Below are 20759 nucleotides of genomic sequence, written 5' to 3'. Positions count from 1 at the left end.
AACTAATAAGACTGGACAATGGACGTTGATAATTACATTCTTAATTCTTGACTCACACGTCATGACAGCAGGGGGCGGTAAATCATCTATATATTAAAAGTGAAGGGATGTCTGTGCTTTTGTATGCATGTGTGTGTGATTTTATTTAGTAAGTACAAAATATAATTGGAAATACATTAAAAATACATAGATGACACAAGAAAGTGAAAACACTTATTTCTATTGTGGTCCATTTAAAAATCAAATGACAAAATATAAGTAATAATAAAATAAGCTAATAATAATAATAATAATAATAATAATAATAATGTGTATATGATAACAAGAACCTAAACAATTTATAAATTCATTAAGACAGTAAATTACCATTAAAAAATTATGTAATTAACAGGAAATTATAAGGTTGAGCTCTTCCTCTAAAAACTAAAAAGGTCCTATAAAAAGGTCTAATGTTCTAAAAACTCACAGAACTCATATGCCATTCCAACTCATTACACAAACTTTGCATAATTTATTGCCACCCTTGAAAAATGTTAGCCACCATGTTTCCGTGATTAAATGCCTGATGTTAAATAGGGACCTGCCTTATTTAATTGCCGGGTCAAAACTTTGTCTGAAAAAATTAACACCTACCTTAAATAAGCTCCAGTCTTGTTTAAAGGCCGGGTCCCTCATATTAGCTGCCAGAGCTCTACCTGGCTGATTGTCCGTGTGCACAGTCATGGCTCAATATGTGGGTACGTGACAAGTGTCCAAATGGCGGCCTCCTGCTCCAGCATATGTGCTGATATACAATATACTGATAATTTGACTCCTGAGGATGCAGCAACGACTGGATGTCTTTGGTACTAGGTCTCATTGGAGGATCCTTGATACCACTGGAATGACTTTATGTCAAATGAGTGGTTACTTAGCTGGACTGAGATGAGAAGTATCTCTTTCATTGTGAGGGAGTATCACCTTTGACATGATACAGCACATAGGTGTCTGTGTGTTGAGGACCCTAGTGACTGGAGAAGACCAAGAGGACACCCACGCTTCACCTGGTTTCTCCTAGTGATGTTCTGCAACCCCTATTCCCATGAAGTTGGGACATTGTGTAAAATGTAAATAAAAACATAATACAATGATTTGCAAATCCTCTTCAACCTATATTCAATTGAATACACCACAAAGACAAGATATTTAATGTTAAAACTGATAAACTTTGTTGTTTTTGTGTAAATATTTGCTCATTTTGAAATGGATACCTGCAACACATTTCAAAAAAGCTGGGACAGTGGTATGTTTACCACTGTGTTACATCACCTTTCCTTCTAATAACACTCAGTAAGCGTTTGGGAACTGAGGACACTAGTTGTTGAAGCTTTGTAGTTGGAATTCTTTCCCATTCTTGCTTGATGTACAACTTCAGTCGTTCAACAGTCCGTGTTGTCATCAGTCAATCTTTATTGTTGTATTTTGCACTTCATAATGCGCCACACACTTTCAGTGGGCTACAGGTCTGGACTGCAGGCAGGCCATTCTAGTACCCGCACTCTTTTACTACAAAGCCACACTGCTGTAACACGTGCAGAATGTGGCTTGGCATTGTCTTGCTGAAATAAGCAGGGACGTCCCCGAAAAAGATGTTGCTTGGATGGCAGCATATGTTGGTCCAAAACCTGGATGGACCTTTCAGCACTGATGGTGCCATCACAGATGTGTAAGTTGCCCATGCCATGGGCACGAACACACCCTCATATCATCACAGATGCTGGCTTTTGAACTTTGCGCTGGTAACAATCTGGATGGTCTTTTTCTTCTTTTGTCCGGAGGACACAACGTCCATGAGTTCCAAAAACAATTTGAAATGTGGACTCATCAGACCACAGCACACTTTTCCACTTTGCGTCTGAACATTTCAAATGAGCTTGGGCCCAGAGAAGGTGGCAGTGTTTCTGGATGTTGTTGATGTATGGCTTTCGCTTTGCATGGTAGAGTTTTAACTTGCACTTGTCGATGTAGCGATGAACCGTGTTAACTGACAATGGTTTTCTGAAGTGTTCCTGAGCCCACGCGGTAAGATCCTTTACACAATGATGTCGGTTTTTAATGCAGTGCTGCCTGAGGGATCAAGGGTCATGGGTATTTGATGTTGGTTTTCGGCCTTGCTGCTTACATGTAGAAAGTTCTCCAGATTCTCTTAATCTTCTGATTATATTATGGGCTGTAGATGATAGAATCCCTAAATTCCTTGCAATTCAACATTGAGAAACATTGCTCTTAAACTGTTGGACTATTTTTTTCTAGCAGTTGTTCACAAAGTGGTGATCCTCGCCCCATCTTTGCTTGTGAATGGCTGAGCCTTTTGGGGATGCTCCTTTTATACCCAATCATGACACTCACCTATTTACAATTAGGTGTTCTTTGAGCAATCATCAACTTTCCCAGTCTTTTGTTGCCCCGTCCCAACTTTTTTGAAATGTGTTGCAGGCATCCATTTCAAAATGAGAAAATATTTGCACAAAAACAAAAAAGTTTATCAGTTTGAACATTAAATATCTTGTATTTGTAGTGTATTCAAATGAATATAGGTTGAAGAGGATTTGCAAATCATTGTAGTCTGTTTTTATTTACATTTCACATAACATCCCAACTTCATTGGAATTGGGGTTGTAATTCCCTTTAAAGGGGATCCTTTGGGATACGACCATCCTCCCTTCAGCCACGTTTGTCAAATGGAGGATGGTCGTATCCCAAAGGACCTCCTTTACGGGGAATTAGAACATGGTTCAAGGCCCGTAGGACGTCCGAAGCTCTGCTTCAGGGACATATGCAAGAGAGATATGAACACAATCGGCCTGGCTGCTGGTAACTGGGAAGTGCTGGCCGCAGATCGTGGCAGATGGAGGTGGTCTTGCAGTGGGTCCCTCGAAGGGGAGAGAAAAGTGAGAAATGAAACCTCTGAGAAAAAGAGAGAGGAGGAAGGCTGCTGGAGTTGCTCCGCCATCTTCTGATTTCTTGTTGCAGTTGTTACTGTCATTCAAGAATCGAACTTTCAGCCACCTGAAGAGATGTCGAAACCTAAGCTAATGTCATGGTCTTTTGATCAAAGATGGCCAGAGAGAGGCTGCAGCTCCTTCTCCTAGTGATGTTAGGATAAAGCCCCTTTCGCGCCAGGCCTGCGTAGAGTTGCATTGTGCTGCCTATCTAGTACGCAGGAATGGCTGCGCAAGTTGCCCGCAGGGGGGAGAAGCTTGACTCCACGATGCTGTTTACAGACTACCTGGACACGCAGATGGATTTGATACATTGGAAAAGGTCAGAATACATTATTTGCAGCAGTTAATGGACTTTATTTAATGTGCCACAATCGTGAGAGAACATAAGAAGGTGAAAGCACCACGGCGCTGCAACCAGCGATCGTGCAATCCGTCCATGAGGAGTGGACGCTGGACATGCTCTATGCTGACAGAATGTTTAATTTTTTTGTACTCATGTCGTGGACCCCATTGCATCACTCAGCATATTGCCACGTAGGGCTGCATAAACGTGGTGTAGGGCTACATAACCTCAGTGTAGTCGGTATGTCATTATTATCATTGTCATGATCATTAGCCCCTCTGCATCCCTGATGGGTTGGTGGGGCTGTGGGAGTAAAACCTGGAAGTCTGGAGAGGAGCGAGAAGCAGACTAAGGTTAGCTGATGATAGCACACTTTGATCATGCAGAAAGTGTAGATTTTACCCTAAGATGTTCCTGGATGAATGAAATTCCTCCGGGGAGGGGCACGGGGCCCCCAGATGGACATGTGCACGAACAGAGGTGAGCCCCTCTGCATTCCTGAAGGGTCGGCACAGCGGTGGGAAGGAAAGCTGGAAGTCTGGGGGGGGGGGGGGGGGGGGGAGCAAATCGGCCAATTTGTAAACGACGACGGTGCACTGTGATTGATCACAAAGTGTGGATTTTCCCCTAAGTGTTCCTGGAGGAATGCTAAATGTAAGACACAGAGGTGGGACAAAATCATCATCAAGTCACTCTCAAGTCATGAATCAGCACGTCCCAAGTCAAGTCTCAAGTCATAATGACCGTGAATTGTTTGCAAACTGATTTGAGACTTGCAGATTGACGACTTGAGAATGACTTCACAGTGACTTTGTCCCACCTCTGGTAAGATACACGAACTGTGGATAATGCAAAATGTAAGAAAAATCATGAAGAAATTAACGTTTTGCGACATGTGTGTTTACGTTTCATAAGATATTTTTTCAGTATTCATATTTTGCTGATAATTCACGATTTGCATCAGATTCACGGTTTGGGGTTAATGCTTCTCTTGTAAGTTTGATGTTCTATTTGGTTTGGTTTGTGGTGTTCATTTTGGTTTGAAAAATTTAAAGCTCAAAGTTTGAGTCACAAAAAAAACAAACCTTTTTTCTCCGTTTTCTTACATTTTATCATGGATTTGGTGTTTCTGAATAACCTGATGCTTTCCAGTGTGTGTGGTATGTTAAAGGAGACTGTGCGACAAGTGAAGTTGAGTGGCGATTGTTTTAGACATGTTCAAAGCAGTCCCCACTCAAATTTTAGAGTGGCAGGAGTCACAGAGTGTATAGAGTGCATTTTGAACATAACCAGAACACACTCTGCAACTGATTTTCACCCCATGCCATCTGGTGCAGTCTGAGTATGCATCACTCAGGTTGGGCACAATTTAATTGGGTTTCAACAAAACACCAAAGCGAACCACAAAGATGATCCTTAGCCATACCTGGAAGTTGAACCTTAACCATACCTGGAAGTTGAACCTTAACCATACCTGGAGGGTCTTTTGGTAGTATTAGATCGACTGATCCATCCTCTAGTTGGTCTCCATGTGGTCTCTGCTCAACATCTTGGTTGTTATCACTTTGAGGACATGATGAAGATGGGGCTATTGGCTCAGGAGGATCTTTGGGTAAAGATTCTGAAACCTGAGGGTCTGGCACAATGTCTGGAAAGTGTGGAAGCTCTGGTTGTAAACCTTCATTAGATGCTGGTGTGGCATGTGGCATGAGTGTGAGCACTGTGGAAGGGACAATAGATGATATGCTCAAGATTTCATGACTGTTCGGATCTTGGAAGGACATTGATAACCAGTGGTCAGACGATGAATATGTAGACATGCTAAATGACTGCTGTGCAGTAGATGTGCTGCAGTTGGCAGCTTGGGGCTGCATACTTATGTCTCTGGTCATGTCAAAGTGTTACAATTTCAGACGTTTCCTTGGGATCAAGATGAGTACTGGTCCGGATAATATAAACCGGATTGGAGGCACAGTGAATGGAACCAAACGGAATAAGTTTATACTAAATCCTCAGATGAACCACAGTCAGTCCTACAAAAACAGAGAAACAACAAAAAAAACATCAGTCTGGAAAGTGTGGAGTGTGCATACTTGATATACTGATTTTCATTCTCAGCAAATATGACTGTTGTGTATTATTATTATTATTATTATTATTATTATTATTATAGTCAGCAGTGACTGTGAGAACCACTAGGCCGAGGCTTTGAAAATGAGATCATCAAAATTAAATCATGTCAAGCTAAATATAATTTCAAACCCACACATATGTTAAGAGAAACATAGGAGGAAGACGTTCTCTGCTTTGGATACATTCTTAGAAAATCCTTTTCTGACTTTCAGAATCAGTAGGAAATTGTACAGAAATGCTCTCTTTCACATGGAACCCATTCACGAGGTATCTTGCTTGGCCATCTCTCTCAAGCACTTTTTTTAGTGCCTATATATATACCAAATTCTTGATGTTGGGTTGTGTGTAGGTGTGACAATGTTATTTAAGTTTTAGAAGTCGTTAGCTTTTAAACTATCACAAAATAATGGTTTACTTTTATGATTTAGTACATTTCTGTGAGGAATTGGTCTCTTTCACTGACACTCTGCTCCTAGTTCGTGAAGAATGCAGTATTCACTAAACATCCAGCAGATGACAGACACATCAAAGTTGCAAACTGGACTGACCTGGTCAGCTTAATGAATTTATTAATAAATTTATGAATGAACTTCCTCACCTCAATGAGGAAAGAGAAGCAAGGAATGAAGTTCTAATTATATGCCCTTTTAATCTAGTTTTAATTTGCTCTTTAATATTAATTTGTCTTTCAAGTCCTCATCCACTAACTCTTCTTTGCTCTCTCTTGCTCTCTCTCTCTCTGCCACAGTGTATTGTCATGAAAAAGTTATAATGAAATGTATGAAAAAAATTTGTATGCATTTTTAGTGCGAAATTCATACGTGCCCCAGATATTATCCATTGACTGACAATGACAATGTCACTGACACTACGCTAAGATGGCAAGTTATCTGGGTGAAAATAAAAAGTGGGAAGTCTCCTTTTACTCATTATCATAGTTTTCTAACCCTAAACCTAACCAAAACACACTTAACATTCTGAAACATGTGTTGTTCACTAATTAGTAGGACTATGCCCAAAATGCAGCAGTCAACTTTTTATATCATATCATATCATACAAAACGCCTCATTAGAATCTATTGCTCTCTGCAAGCCACTCAATCACTACTGATGTCCCCTCCATACAGTCTGGTTCTACTTGAGATTTCTTCCTTTTAAAATGGAGTTTTTCCTCATCACTGATCCCATATGGTGCTTTTTGGAAGAATATTGTGTCCACAAGATGAAACAGATTTTTAAAATATAAGGTAAATGCAAGTTTGCTGTCAGATATACTATGTGTACAATTTAAATGCTACAAAGAAGAGTAATATCACAAACTAGAGCACCGCACTCATAGACAGCAAACCTCCGCCAACACTAGTTTCCAATTCCACAAATTTGTTCCTTGGAAAAAAATTTCAAGGTAAAAGTCTTGTTAGAAGTGGCTTTTCATAGGGTAAAATATAAAAGAAAATATAGATCCAAAGGGCTTTTCAATGTTAAAATCAAACATCCGTGGATCAGATGTGGATCAAATTTAGTCTATTTATTGAGTGTCAGTTTGCACCTCATCATCACAAATGAGAGTGATTGAGGCACTTCTGATTGAGATATAATGCAAAACGTACACCAAATAGAGTTTTCAATATTAAATTCAAATGTCCACAAAATCCACAATCTGGATCAGACTTTCAGGCGATAGTGAGTGCCAGTCTGCATCTCACTTCCAAATATGAGAGTGATTAGGGCATGTTTGATTAAGATATAATGTAAAATATACAGTAAATAGGGTTTTCAATGTTAAATTTAAATGACCACAAAATCTGTAATCTGGATCAGATTCAGATTAAACTACACAAATACCATTGATCTTTTTTTTGACATACTATGAATGATTGAAAATTCATTCAATGTTAAAGGATAGGGATTTTTCTAATTTTCCAAGCTTTTTCCTGACTTTGACCTTTTGCCTAGGACCTTGAAAATTGAATCAGTTCTTGCCTATCAGGACATGAATCCTCTGTAAAAAGTTCATAACAATATTTGAAAAATTGTGGGATCCAGCCTGTTCACAAACAAACAAATAGGAGCAAAAATATAATTTATCATCATAAAATTACCATCTTATTAATCATGGTCTTTATTGACTGTGTGAGGGAAAAGACATGGATGATTACTTCTAGCTGTGACCCTGAAGTGGAATAAAGCAGTTTAGAAAATGGATGGATGTTTGTCAAATATCCTGCACGACTGTCAGCGTCACAGACAGAAGTGTCCTCCTCAGAAGCTCTCACCTGGATCTCACTCATGCACAGTTCCATCATGTGCTGCTTCATTTATATTCCTGGGATTAATCATTTGAGTGAGACACCTTCACTCAAGAAACTGTCGTGTAGCACAGTGCAGAAACGATTGACGCTGCACTCTCAGGGACAAGTGTGTGAATCCACCCCGCTGCTCTGACAGGCCTTTTAATCCCATGACAACTTCTTCTTCACCGTGAAGTCTTGAGTTTGTCATCTGGTCTCCTGCATATCTGCTGCACTCCTTTTCACCTCAGTTAATCCATTCATCATGTAATCATCATTGTTATCATCTCTATATCTGCATTTGTTTGCACTCCAGTTTAATCCTCCTCTGTCGAGGACAGGTGAGCCTATTGTAGTCAGCCCAGTAACAGATATGCAACCATTGTTACAGAGCATCCATGAAATATGCATGTGGATAATTGTGAGTTTGGGTCAGAGGTCAGCAGCAGAGGGTAATGTACACCACACACTCACGCAGAGGTACACAGCAGCAGTGCAGACAGATGCATGTATACAGTGCAGGAGGTGAATATCAGTTATTTAATTTTGGGTGGTGACAGATTTCTGTTTATGCTGGCCCCTGTGCCTGGAGATATGTATGATTTATGTGGTCATTTTTGAACCCCAGAACGTGCTTGTGGGATCTGCAACCCCCAACATGTAGAATTTGGGTTTGGGTTATGTCAAGCTTACTGGTACAGACAGCGTGGCTGGATACAAATGCAGGATTCAGATGTCGATAAAACAGGGTTTAATAATGTTCAGGCAGTGTTTGGTACACAGGTAGGCAGGCCGAGATAAACAACAGGATCCCAAGCATCAAGCAGAGACAATGTCAAAAAACAGGCAGACAGGTAAAAAAAAAAAACACGGGTAGGCTCAACTATGAAAAAAATACTCTGAAGAAAAGTGCTCAAATGCAGATCAAGGCTCAACAATCTCACAACCAGGCAGGGTAAAAGGTGTGACTTAAATAGAGTGATTAGGTGGCAGCATGATTAGGTGGAAGACAGGTGTGTGTGGAAGGATCTGGAAAGGAGCATGGCAAGCAGGAGAGAGGACAGGAAGGGAACGCCCATCACCAAGCATTAGACAGCAGACAATAAAAGTCCCTCCAACAAAACCCCAATCAAACATAACTGTGACAGAAAACCAGCAGAGACAAAATAAAGTAGAAACAAAAACACACTCCCCACAGACCCCAATCATAACAGATTAGTGTTATGCTTGGTAGTGCACAGTAAGACTCTGAGATGGTTTCTCAGAGTTGGGTTTCTCTCAGAATGTTTACTGTTGCCATTTGCCTACAGCAACTCCCACTGCATGCTGGGAAATGTAGTATACATAACACCACATCTCCCCACTATAAAATGAAGAGCCATTTTTTTCAAAGTCAAACACAAACTCAATTTTTTTCATTATTATTGTTTTAGCAGTACTCAATAAGTCTTTGAGGCCCTCAAACATTTCTTTTTGGTCTGCCAGAGGTCTTCACTGTTGTTTTCAGTGAATTGTTACCACCTGGCACAACAGGATATGGTGGTTAGCTCTGTAGTGGTTCCTCAGCCAGGTTATTTGTAGTGTCCACATGCTGAAATGTATGGTAAAGCTGTTGCACAGAACACTGGCTTGACACTTGTGACTTGATATCAACATGGTTTCTTCTCAGCAACATTGCATGGTCTGTCTGGGTCTGATACAAACGTGGTGCTATTTCTATTTCCACTCATCCTTGGATGTTCCAGATGCCAGTCATGTGATCTCAAATTCTGACAGGTTCTCCTGGCTTTAAGTTGTGCAGTTGTTTAGCTCTCCTGTCATGTCTCTGTTTAACTCTGATTTGATCGGTTTTTAACTGTGTGCTCCTTTTAGGTTCAACAGGTGCTCCCGTATTGGCAAGTTTGTGCATATGCGTCGTCCCATCAGCATCTGAGCTGGTGATTGGCCATTCTGCAGTGGTGCATTTCGATAGATCATGAAACTCTAAAGAAAATCTGCGTTTCCGTCATGTGCTTTCTTCATGAGACTTTTGACAACTTTCAATGAGCTCTCTGCGAGGCCATTTGATCTGGGATAAAGTGGGGTGGATGTTGTATGTTGGAAACCATATTCACTGATAAATCAACAAATTCTGTACTTGCAAACTGATAGATAATATCTGTGCTAATTCTTTATTTTATGTTAGCTATCAAGTATATGTGTTATTGGTGTGGAAGTTCTGAGAAACATAAGTCAAGTTTCATTTCCATCATATGTCCATTGTTAACACCCACATTGTATAAAAGTGTTGTACAAGCTACTTCGGGGGCGTTTCACAAGATCGACACTGTCTGTGAGGTTCCCAGGCCTGGTTTTTAACGTGACCCTTAATAAACTCAAAATGAGGACTACAATGGTTTGGCTTTTGGTAAGGGGCAAAATCTTGCATAAAAGAACCGGGTAAAAATCACACAAACTGTGGACCATTGTCTGATACCAGCTGAGCTGGCACATCATGGCTTGCAAAGATTGTTCTCAGGAATGCAATGATTGCTTTGCTGGAGTCTCTGTAGAGTCTTAGAGTCTTGTAATTAGAAGATCAGGTGTCTATTTTTTGTTTTATCCAGTGAATGCAATATGCTTCCGTATGGTTCCATGGTTTGGGTAAAAACAAATGTATATGGAGAAAGGGAGGGTGGAGAGGCAGGGCCAGAAGTGAGTTTTTTTACAACTATTTTGTGACATATGTTGTTGTGGATTGCGCCACTTCTGAACATGGACTGGGCCCCAAGATGCAAGGTAGCCAAGACACAGGAGGTATGGCAAAAAACAAGAGTATTTAATAATTCCAAAATAGGCAGTAATAGAATACATTCAAGAACATCTAAAATACCAAAAATGAACAACTCCCAAAAATACAGTAATTTCTGGACTATAAGCCGCTACTTTGTTCACACGCTTTGTACTGCAGCTTAAAACAACGATGCGGCTAATGTATGGATTTTAACAGGCTACTGACAGCCCCGTTTCCACTGAGTGGTTCGGGTCGGTGCTGCACAGTATTATACGTGTCGGAACGGTTAAGTCTGGTTTGCTTTACATTTCCACCACAGGCAGATCCCTTTTGATTGGCAGGTGGGACACTTAAATATTGATGAGCATGGCATTGAGTATTTTTCACATTATTATTTTTTTCTTTGTGGATCATGGGATAATTTCATCGTGTGCAGACAGAATCGACTGATCCCTGTGCACATGTAGCAGACTGCGGTAGTCCTGGATCGGCCCAGCCACACCAGGCACTGCAACTCAACAACCTGATGGATGACCTCCAACGCAGAAACCATGTTGCTATTATACAGATGAACAGTTTAATAGGATCATTAAAACGGATAACAAATTATCAATAATCCATTTCAACAGCAGAAGTCTATATGCAAACTTTAACAACATTAAAGAATATTTAAGTCAATTTAAAAAAATATTTAACATAATTGCTATATCAGAAACATGGATCAATGAAGATAAAGGAATGGATTTTGAACTGGATGGATATGAATTTAATTGTGTAAACAGAAAGAATAAGAGTGGAGGAGGAGTGGCTGTGTATGTGGATAAGAACATGGATTATAAAATAGTAGACAATATGACAACTGTGATTGATAACTTATTAGAATGTATAACTATTGAAATATGTGAAGAAAAAAGCAAAAATGTATTAGTCAGCTGTATATATAGAGCACCAGGATCTAGTATTGAAACATTCACTGACTGTATGGGAAAAATGTTCTCAAAAACTAATCAAAAAACTGTGTTCATTTGTGGTGACATAAATATTGATCTGCTCAATCCAAATAAGCATAAAATAACAGATGAATTTATCAATATAATGTATAGTATGAGTTTTTATCCAAAAATCACCAGGCCAAGCAGAATTACATCCCATAGTGCTACCTTAATTGATAATATATTCAGCAATGATATTGAGAATAACACTGTGAGTGGATTATTAATCAATGACATTAGTGATCATCTACCAGTTTTCATCGTTTATAATAGAAACCATCGGCAGAATCAGCCAGAGAAGAAAATAAAATACAGGCGAGTGCGGACAGAGGAAAACATGAACACACTAAAGAAGGATTTACTGGAGCAAAACTGGGAAAAGGTATACAGTGAAAGTGATGTTGATAGTGCATATGAAACTTTTTTACAAATATTTACATCATTATATGATAAAAATTGTCCAATTAAACAAGACTACAGAAAACAAAAAATCCAAGCTCGACCATGGATGACGAAAGGGTTACGAAATGTATGTAATAAGAAAAATACACTGTATAGAGAATTCATAAAACTAAAGACTAAAGAGGCAGAAAATAGATATAAGAAATACAAAAATAGATTAACTAATATTATACGGGTATGTAGGAAGGAATATTATAGTAACATATTATATAATAACAAAACAATATTAAAGGGAATATGGGATATATTAAATAGCATTATCAAAAATGGTAATAAAAAACAGAGTTACCCTCAGTATTTCATTGATAATAATGTCAAGAAGGAAAATAAGGATGAGGTAGTCAACGGTTTTAATAATTTTTTTGTAAATATTGGACCAAGCTTGGCAGAAAAAATTCCCGATTCCCAACCTGAGGATTGGGATAATAATCTCATAGAAAGAAATCCCTGTTCAATGTTCCTCACAGCAGTGGATGGAAAAGAAATTATAGACATTGTGAATAATTGTAAATATAAAACATCTACCGATTTAAATGAAATTGATATGGTGGTGGTAAAACAGGTCATTGAATGGATTGTAGAACCATTAACATACATCTGTAACTTATCATTTCAAACTGGTAAATTTCCCAATCAAATGAAAATAGCTAAGGTTGTGCCGCTGTATAAGACTGGGGATAGACACCACTTCACAAATTATAGACCTGTTTCTTTGCTTCCACAATTTTCCAAATTATTAGAAAGGTTATTCAATAATAGATTAGACAAATTCATAAATAAACATAAATTACTTACTGATAGTCAATATGGATTCAGAGCACATAGTTCAACATCACTTGCATTAATAGAATCAGTTGAGGAGATTACAAACGCCATAGACCACAAATTACATTCAGTTGGAATATTTATAGACCTTAATAAGGCTTTTGATACAATCAATCATGACATATTAATCAATAAACCTGAACAGTATGGGATTAGGGGGTTGGTGTTGCACTGGGTGAGAAGCTACTTAAGTAACAGAAAACAGTTTGTGAAGTTGGGGGAATATATATCATCATGCTTGGACAATGCTTGTGGCGTCCCACAGGGGTCAGTATTGGGTCCAAAACTCTTTCTAATTTATATAAATGATATTGTCAATGTTTTCAAAATATTAAAATTAGTATTATTTGCAGATGACACAAGCATTTTTTGTTCAGGGGGGGATTTGCAGGAGTTACTGAGGAGGATCAGTATAGAAATGGGAAAATTGAAAATATGGTTTGACAGAAACAAATTATCATTAAACTAAAATACATGTTATTTGGCTATTGTAATACAGACATACAGGTTCAGTTACAAGTCGAGGGGGTAGATATTGAAAGGGTACATGAAAATAAGTTTCTGGGGGTGATAATAGATGATAAGATAAACTGGAAGACTCATATAAAACATATACAAAGTAAACTGTCAAGAAGCATTTCAGTTCTAAACAAAGCGAAACATATTCTGGACCACAACTCACTCCGCATTCTTTACTGCTCACTGGTTTTACCATATTTACAGTACTGTGCAGAGGTATGGGGTAATACTTATAAAGGTACAACACAATCACTATCAGTAATGCAGAAAAGAGCTATAAGAATTATTCATAATACTGGCTATAGAGATCATACAGATCCACTATTTTTACAATCCAAATTCTTAAAATTCACAGACTTGGTTCATTTTCAAACAGTACAAATCGTGTATAAAGCAATAAACAATTTACTTCCAGCAAATATTAAAAATATGTTTTTTAACAGATCAGGGGATTGCAGTTTGAGGGGGAAATTTAATTTAAAGCATCAGTGGGCACGAACAACATTAAAAGGTTTCTGTATTTCTGTCTGTGGGGTGAGGATGTGGAACAGATTGGGAGTGGGGCTCAAGCAATGTCCAAGCATGAACCAGTTCAAACAGTGGTACAAAAATATGGTTTTTTTTTAGGTATAGGGAGGAGGAAGGGTAATGAGGGTTAGGGTGTTTTTGTTTTTTGCTTCGGCTTGTAAATATATAGTATTTTGTATGTAAGTAGGTGTATATTTATGTTTGTGTGTATATATATATATATATATATATATATATATATATATTGATAATGATATCAGTTTAGGTGTGTAGGAATCTATGTGTATATGTGGCAAAGGGTATCACTGGTTGTGGGGAAGAAGGGTTAGGGAAAAATAAGCTGATGCTTCACCCTACCCCTTTTCGGACATGTTGGGTACACAGTAGGAACTTTTTTGTTGTTGTCTTCACTGATCTATCTTGTAATTGTTGTTGTATCAAATGTTCGAAATAAACAGTTTTCATTCATTCATTCATTCATTCATTCATTCATTCATTCATTCATATATACGCAATTCATACACAGTACATACTCACTCTATGCACTGTGTATCTGCTGTTAACCGCTGATATCCGCAACTGACAGGGATTTGCGGCTTGGCCGCGGACTGGGACAGTGTGTAAAACAGATATATATTGTGCCCATCATGTCCTCATCACAAACTGAAATATGGTGTAGCGAATGCATACAAATTGGCCACGAATAAAGCGTTGTTATTACATCTGCTTTGCAGCTGATTTGCGGACAATCTGTGAATGCATAACAAACACGTCACGTAAACCCTAAGTATTATATGTGGCAGAAAGCGGCATACCTGCCAGTCAGTGCCGGTCTGGCTGTGTAAATCCACAAAGACGTAATAGCTGCTGAAATCCAGGACTTTTATTTAACACCAACAAAAGGAAGAGTTGCTGTTTACCCACAACTCACGCTGATGTCTGCTTTCTGTGACACTCTCAAAAAAAAAAAAAAAAACACCGTCTCACACCCAGAGCGGCTTCCCCCCTCCCACTCCCCAAACTCATGAACAGTTAACCCTCGCATGACAACATGAACATTAACTCTGTGATCAACTTGTCCAAGTCCAGCACTTGCTCCAGGGGCTGTATTGTTGGTGTGAATAGTGATGCCGAAAGGAGCAAGTGCGCTTCTTTTATGACCGCAATGCAGATGCTGTGCACGCGCAACACGTGCGCGATGCATTCATAATACACCCGTAATACTGCCGTGATAATCTCAATGTGTCGGATCAGTTTCCTCACTACATGCGTTATATAACCGTGGTTGTTCATCATATATTCACTATACATTATTAATATATCCATAATTCATACTGGGACATTTGTCATTTTTGGCCATTTTTGTTGCGGACGACAACGAACGCCTGCAATTTGTATACTCAATTCATGCGCAATTAATCCTCTCCCCCAGTGGGATAGGGCCCTTAACTGCTGTCAGTCAAGTGGTAAATAAGCTACTCTGTGGGGTTCATATGTATTTAAATCTGATTGTGATGAAGTCAGTGCCTCACCAGCCATCAACCTCACTGCATGCTATATAGCAATAAATTCAATTGAACACCAATGTCTTTTGTCAGCTGCTCCCCTTAGGGGTTTTGCCACAGCAGGTCAACCATTTCCATCTCACCCTGTCCTCTGCATCTTCCTCTGTCACACCAAACGCCTGCATTTCCTCTATCAGCACTAATCCTGTCCATCCTCATCGCTCCCAGAGAGAATCGCAACATCTTCAGTTTGGCCACCTCTAGCTCTGCCTCCTGTCTTTTTGTTAGTGCCACTGTCTCTAAGCTATACAACACAGCTGGTCTCACTGCTGTCTTATAGACTTTCCCCTTCATTCTTGTAGATAATCTTCTGTCACAAATCACTCCTGCCACCTTTTTCCTTCCACTCGAGCATGCCAGCACTCTCTTCTTCACTGTTCTTTGAATAGTTAACCCCAAGTCCTTGTAACTGCACTATTCCACTGGGCTTCCTCTCATTCACACACATGTACTCAGTCTTGCTTCAACTGACTTTCATTCCCCTTCTCTCCAGAGCGTAACTGCACATCTCTCGACTCATTTCAGCCTGCCCTCACTACAGATCACATTGTCATCCGCAAACATTATAATCCATGGAGACTCAACTCAACTCAACTTTTTTCTTATATAGCGCCAAATCACAACAAACAGTTGCCCCAAGGCGCTCCATATTGCAAGGCAAGGCCATACAATAATTATGACAAACCCCAACGGTCAAAACGACCCCCTATGAGCAAGCACTTGGCAACAGTGGGAAGGAAAAACTCCCTTTTAACAGGAAGAAACCTCCAGCAGAACCAGGCTCAGGGAGGGGCAGTCTTCTGCTGAGACTGGTTGGGGCTGAGGGAAAAAAACAGGAAAAAGACATGCCGTGAAGGGGGGCAGAGATCGATCACTAATGATTAAATGCAGAGTGATGCATACGGAGCAAAAAGAGAAAGAAACAGTGCATCATGGGAACCCCCCCACAATCTACGTCTAAAGCAGCATAACCAAGGGATGGTCCAGGGTCACCTGATCCAGCCCTAACTATAAGCCTTAGCGAAAAGGAAAGTTTTAAGCCTAATCTTAAAAGTAGAGAGGGTATCTGTCTCCCTGATCTGAATTGGGAGCTGGTTCCACAGGAGAGGAGCCTGAAAGCTGAAGGCTCTGCCTCCCATTCTACTCTTACAAACCCTAAGAACTACAAGTAAGCCCGCAGTCTGAGAGCGAAGCGCTCTAATGGGGTAATATGGTACTACGAGGTCCCTAAGATAAGATGGGACCTGATTATTCAAAACCTTATAAGTAAGAAGAAGAATTTTAAATTCTATTCTAGAATTAACAGGAAGCCAATGAAGAGAGGCCAACACGGGTGAGATATGCTCTCTCCTGCTAGTCCCCGTCAGTACTCTAGCTGCAGCATTCTGAACCAACTGAAGGCTTTTTAGGGAACTTTCAGGACAACCTGATAATAATGAATTACAATAGTCCAGCCTAGAGGAAATAAATGCATGAATTAGTTTTTCAGCATCACTCTGAGACAAGACCTTTCTGATTTTAGAGATATTGCGTAAATGCAAAAAGGCAGTCCTACATATTTGTTTAATATGCACTTTGAATGACATATCCTGATCAAAAATGACTCCAAGATTTCTCACAGTATTACTAGAGATCAGGGAAATGCCATCCAGAGTAACGATCTGGTTAGACACCATGCTTCTAAGATTTGTGGGGCCAAGCTAATCAGACTCCTGTCTGATCTTTTCTGTCAACCTGTCCATCACCACCACGAACAAGAAAGGGTTCAGACGTGATCCTTGATGTAATCCCACCTCTACCTTGAACTAATCTGTCATTCATACCACTCCTACCTGCACCACCCTCACATGTTTCTCTGCCACTCCAGACATCATACAATACCACAATTCTTCTCTTGGCACCCTGTCATTAGCTTCTCTCAGTCCACAAACACACAGTGTAACTCCTTCTGGCCTTTTCAGTACTTCTCCACCAGCACTCTCAGAGGAAACATTACACATGTGGTGGTCTTTCTTTGCATGAAACCATATTGCCACTTACAGGTTTTCACCTCTTTTCTAAGCCTAGTTTCTACTACTCTTTTCCATAAGTTCATGGTCTGGCTCATCATCTTTATTCCTCTGTAGTTACTGCAGCTCTGCACATCACCCTTGATCTTAAAAATAGGACCCAGCACACTTCTTCACTTCTCAGGCATCCTCTCACTTTCCAAGATTTTATTAAACAATCTGGTTCAAACTCCACTCAAATCAATCATAAACAATATTTACATTGTAGGAAAGAAGCCACAGGATAAAGATAATAATGTGTTTGGAATATTGAAAATGATCACTTGTGGATAATTTTACCTCGAAATGTGCACCACCTAGTTCTAAGTATAGGTACTTTTGGTTACCTTTAGTTTAAACATTCATTAATTGATTAGTCTCAATTTAATTACTCAGTCTCAATTTCTAAGGGATAAGCTCTGCAGGTCAGATCCGACACCCTCTGTAAAACCATACAAAAATCACAGACAACTTCACACGTTTAAGATATTTATTTAACTCTGGCAGGAGTTAAATAACAGGACATATGAGCAATTTAATGATGACGACATTCAATGAGTAATGATTATATGACGTTCAGATCATTTGGTTTCATAGCGGGAGTTTTAGGAATAAGATTCGTCCTAATTTAACAGGTAATTTACTTTGGTATTTATTAACTTGAGAGAAGATTAATGATTTTGAATAGAGTTAAATAAAGCCACTCTGTTTATCTGACAACATAGCCCGGTCTTACTTTGCGCAGTGCAGCGGGTCTCTGTGAGGTCTGATGCTGGACGCCGTCTGGTTCAGTCACTGCTCCGTCTGCCACACAGCTTCGTCAGGGACCTTGACAAAGAGGCTCTGCCAGTCCGACCCGCTCGGTTTCGTCAGTTGCGGGACAATCGCTGTTATTGTGCTGTGATTTTGCGACGGCAGTTCAAGTCGCTGTTGAATGTCTCAGCTGGCCTGGATGTTTTTCTCTGCAGCGCTCTGGAGTCTGGCTCGACAGAATAAAGGTTTGAGCATCTTTATTCTCTATCAAAAATCAAAAATTCGTCTTTCGCCGTCATCTTTTTGGAAGCTTGGTCAAATCAAAACTCAATGCAAAAATAGCTGACTTTAGAAGAAAAATGTTCGGGAAAGGAATTTGGAGTTTGAAGAAGAAAAAGGTTTTAATTTGAAAATTCAAAAAAGGAAGTTAAATGTGCCAGCGTGTTTAACTTGACAAAAGTTGCAAAAGTTATCTGTCGAAAAAGTAATTGTGCAAAACAAAAAGGAGTTTAAGTAGCACATGGCTTTTAACAAAGAGTCATAAATTTTCTGTTGATGGCCAGGGCGCGTCTTTAGACTCAAGAAGCGCACGGCAAGATGCAGAAAAGTGAAGAGAGGAAAAGAGCGAGAGAAAAAGAGAACGAATCCCTGGGCGCGAGCTCTTTTAAAGGTTTAACAAGCTCCACCCTAAGAATTCTGGGTAATGTAGTTTCTGGAGTTTCCTTCATCCATCCATCCATCCATCCATCCATCCATCCATCCATCCATTTTCTTCCACTTTATCCGGAGTCGGGTCGCGGGGGCAGCAGCTCAAGCAAAGTCGCCCAGACCTCCCGATCCACACACACCTCCCCAAGTTCCTCCGGGGGAACCCCAAGGCGTTCCCAAGCCATTCGAGAGATATAGTCCCTCCAGCGTGTCCTGGGTCTTCCCCGGGGCCTCCTCCCAGTGGGACGTGCCCAGAACACCTCTCCAGCGAGGCGTCCAGGTGGCATCCGGAAAAGATGCCCGAGCCACCTCAACTGACTCCTTTCGACGTGGAGGAGCAGCGGCTCGACTCTGAGCTCCTCCTGAGTGACCGAGCACCTCACCCTATCTCTAAGGGAGCGCCCAGCCACCCTGCGGAGGAAACTCATCTCGGCCGCTTGTACTCGCGATCTCGTTCTTTCGGACATGAGCCAAATCTCATGACCATAGGTGAGGATCGGAACGTAGATCGATCGGTAAATCGAGAGCTTTGCCCCCCTACTCAGCTCTCTCTTCACCACAACGGTCCGATACAGCGACCGCATCACTGCAGATGCTGCACCGATCCGTCTATCGATCTCACGCTCCATCCGTCTCTCACTCGTGAACAAGACCCCGAGATACTTAAACTCCTCCACTTGAGGCAAGGACACTCCACCGACCTGAAGAGGGCAAAGCACCTTTTTCCGGTCGAGAACCATGGCCTCGGATTTGGAGGTGCTGATTTTCATCCCGGACGCTTCACACTCGGCTGCAAACCGCCCCAGTGCACGCTGAAGGTCCTGATTTGATGAAGCAAACAGAACCACATCCTCCGCAAACAGCAGAAACGAGATTCTGTGGATCCCAAACCAGACCCCCTCTACACCCTGGCTGCGCCTAGAAATTCTGTCCATAAAAATAATGAACAGAACCGGTGACAAAGGGCAGCCCTGGCGGAGGCCAATGTGCACTGGAAACAGGTTTGACTTACTACCGGCAATGTGAACCAAGCTCCTGCTGCGGTCGTACAGGGACCGGATAGCCCTTAGCAAAGGACCCTGGACCCCGTACTCCCGCAGCACCCCCCACAGGGTGCCCCGAAGGACACGGTTGAATGCCTTCTCCAGATCCACAAAACACATGTGGACTGGTTGGGCAAACTCCCATGAACCCTCGAGCACCCGATGGAGCGTGTAGAGCTGGTCCAGTGTGCCGCGACCAGGATGAAAATCACACTGCTCCAACTGAATCCGAGGTTCGACCATCGGTCGAATTCTCCTCTCCAGTACTCTGGAATAGACCTTACCGGGGAGGCTGAGGAGTGTGATCCCCCTATAGTTGGAACACACCCTCCGGTCCCCCTTCTTAAACAGAGGGACCACCACCCCGGTCTGCCAATCCAGAGGCACTGTTCCCGATCGCCACGCAATGTTGCAGGGGCGTGTCAGCCAAGACAGCCCCACAACATCCAGAGACTTAAGGTACTCAGGATGGATTTCATCCACCCCAGGAGCCTTGCCACCGAGGAGCTTTCTAACCACCTCGGTGACTTCAGCCTGGGTAATGGATGAGTCCGCCTCTGAGTCCCCAGTCTCTGCTTCCTCTTCGGAAGACGTGATGATGGGATTGAGGAGATCCTCGAAGTACTCCTTCCACCGCCCGACAACATCCCCAGTCAGGGTCAACAGCTCCCCACCCGCACCGTAAACAGTGCTGGTGGAGAGCTGCTTCCGCCTCCTGAGGCGTCGGACGGTTTGCCAGAATCTCTTCGAGGCCGACCGATAGTCCTCCTCCATAGCCTCCCTGAACTCCTC

At 41.1% G+C, this 20759-nt stretch overlaps 1 protein-coding gene across 1 annotated transcript in view; it reads right to left on the bottom strand.

The window, feature by feature from the left end:
* Positions 1-5036, bottom strand: part of LOC117513440 (transmembrane protease serine 9-like) — a 61550-nt gene extending 56514 nt beyond the window's left edge. The window contains exon 1 of the mRNA XM_034173622.1: positions 4754-5036. Within this exon, the coding sequence (XP_034029513.1) occupies positions 4754-5036 (283 nt within the window). The remainder of the gene's footprint in view (positions 1-4753) is intronic.
* Between the last annotated feature and the right edge of the window lie 15723 nt (positions 5037-20759).

Source organism: Thalassophryne amazonica, chromosome 7 (assembly GCF_902500255.1).
Source record: "Thalassophryne amazonica chromosome 7, fThaAma1.1, whole genome shotgun sequence".
Lineage (NCBI taxonomy): Eukaryota > Metazoa > Chordata > Actinopteri > Batrachoidiformes > Batrachoididae > Thalassophryne > Thalassophryne amazonica.
The sequence above is the reverse complement of the archived record's forward strand: the minus strand, read 5'-3'. Positions and strand labels throughout refer to the sequence as shown.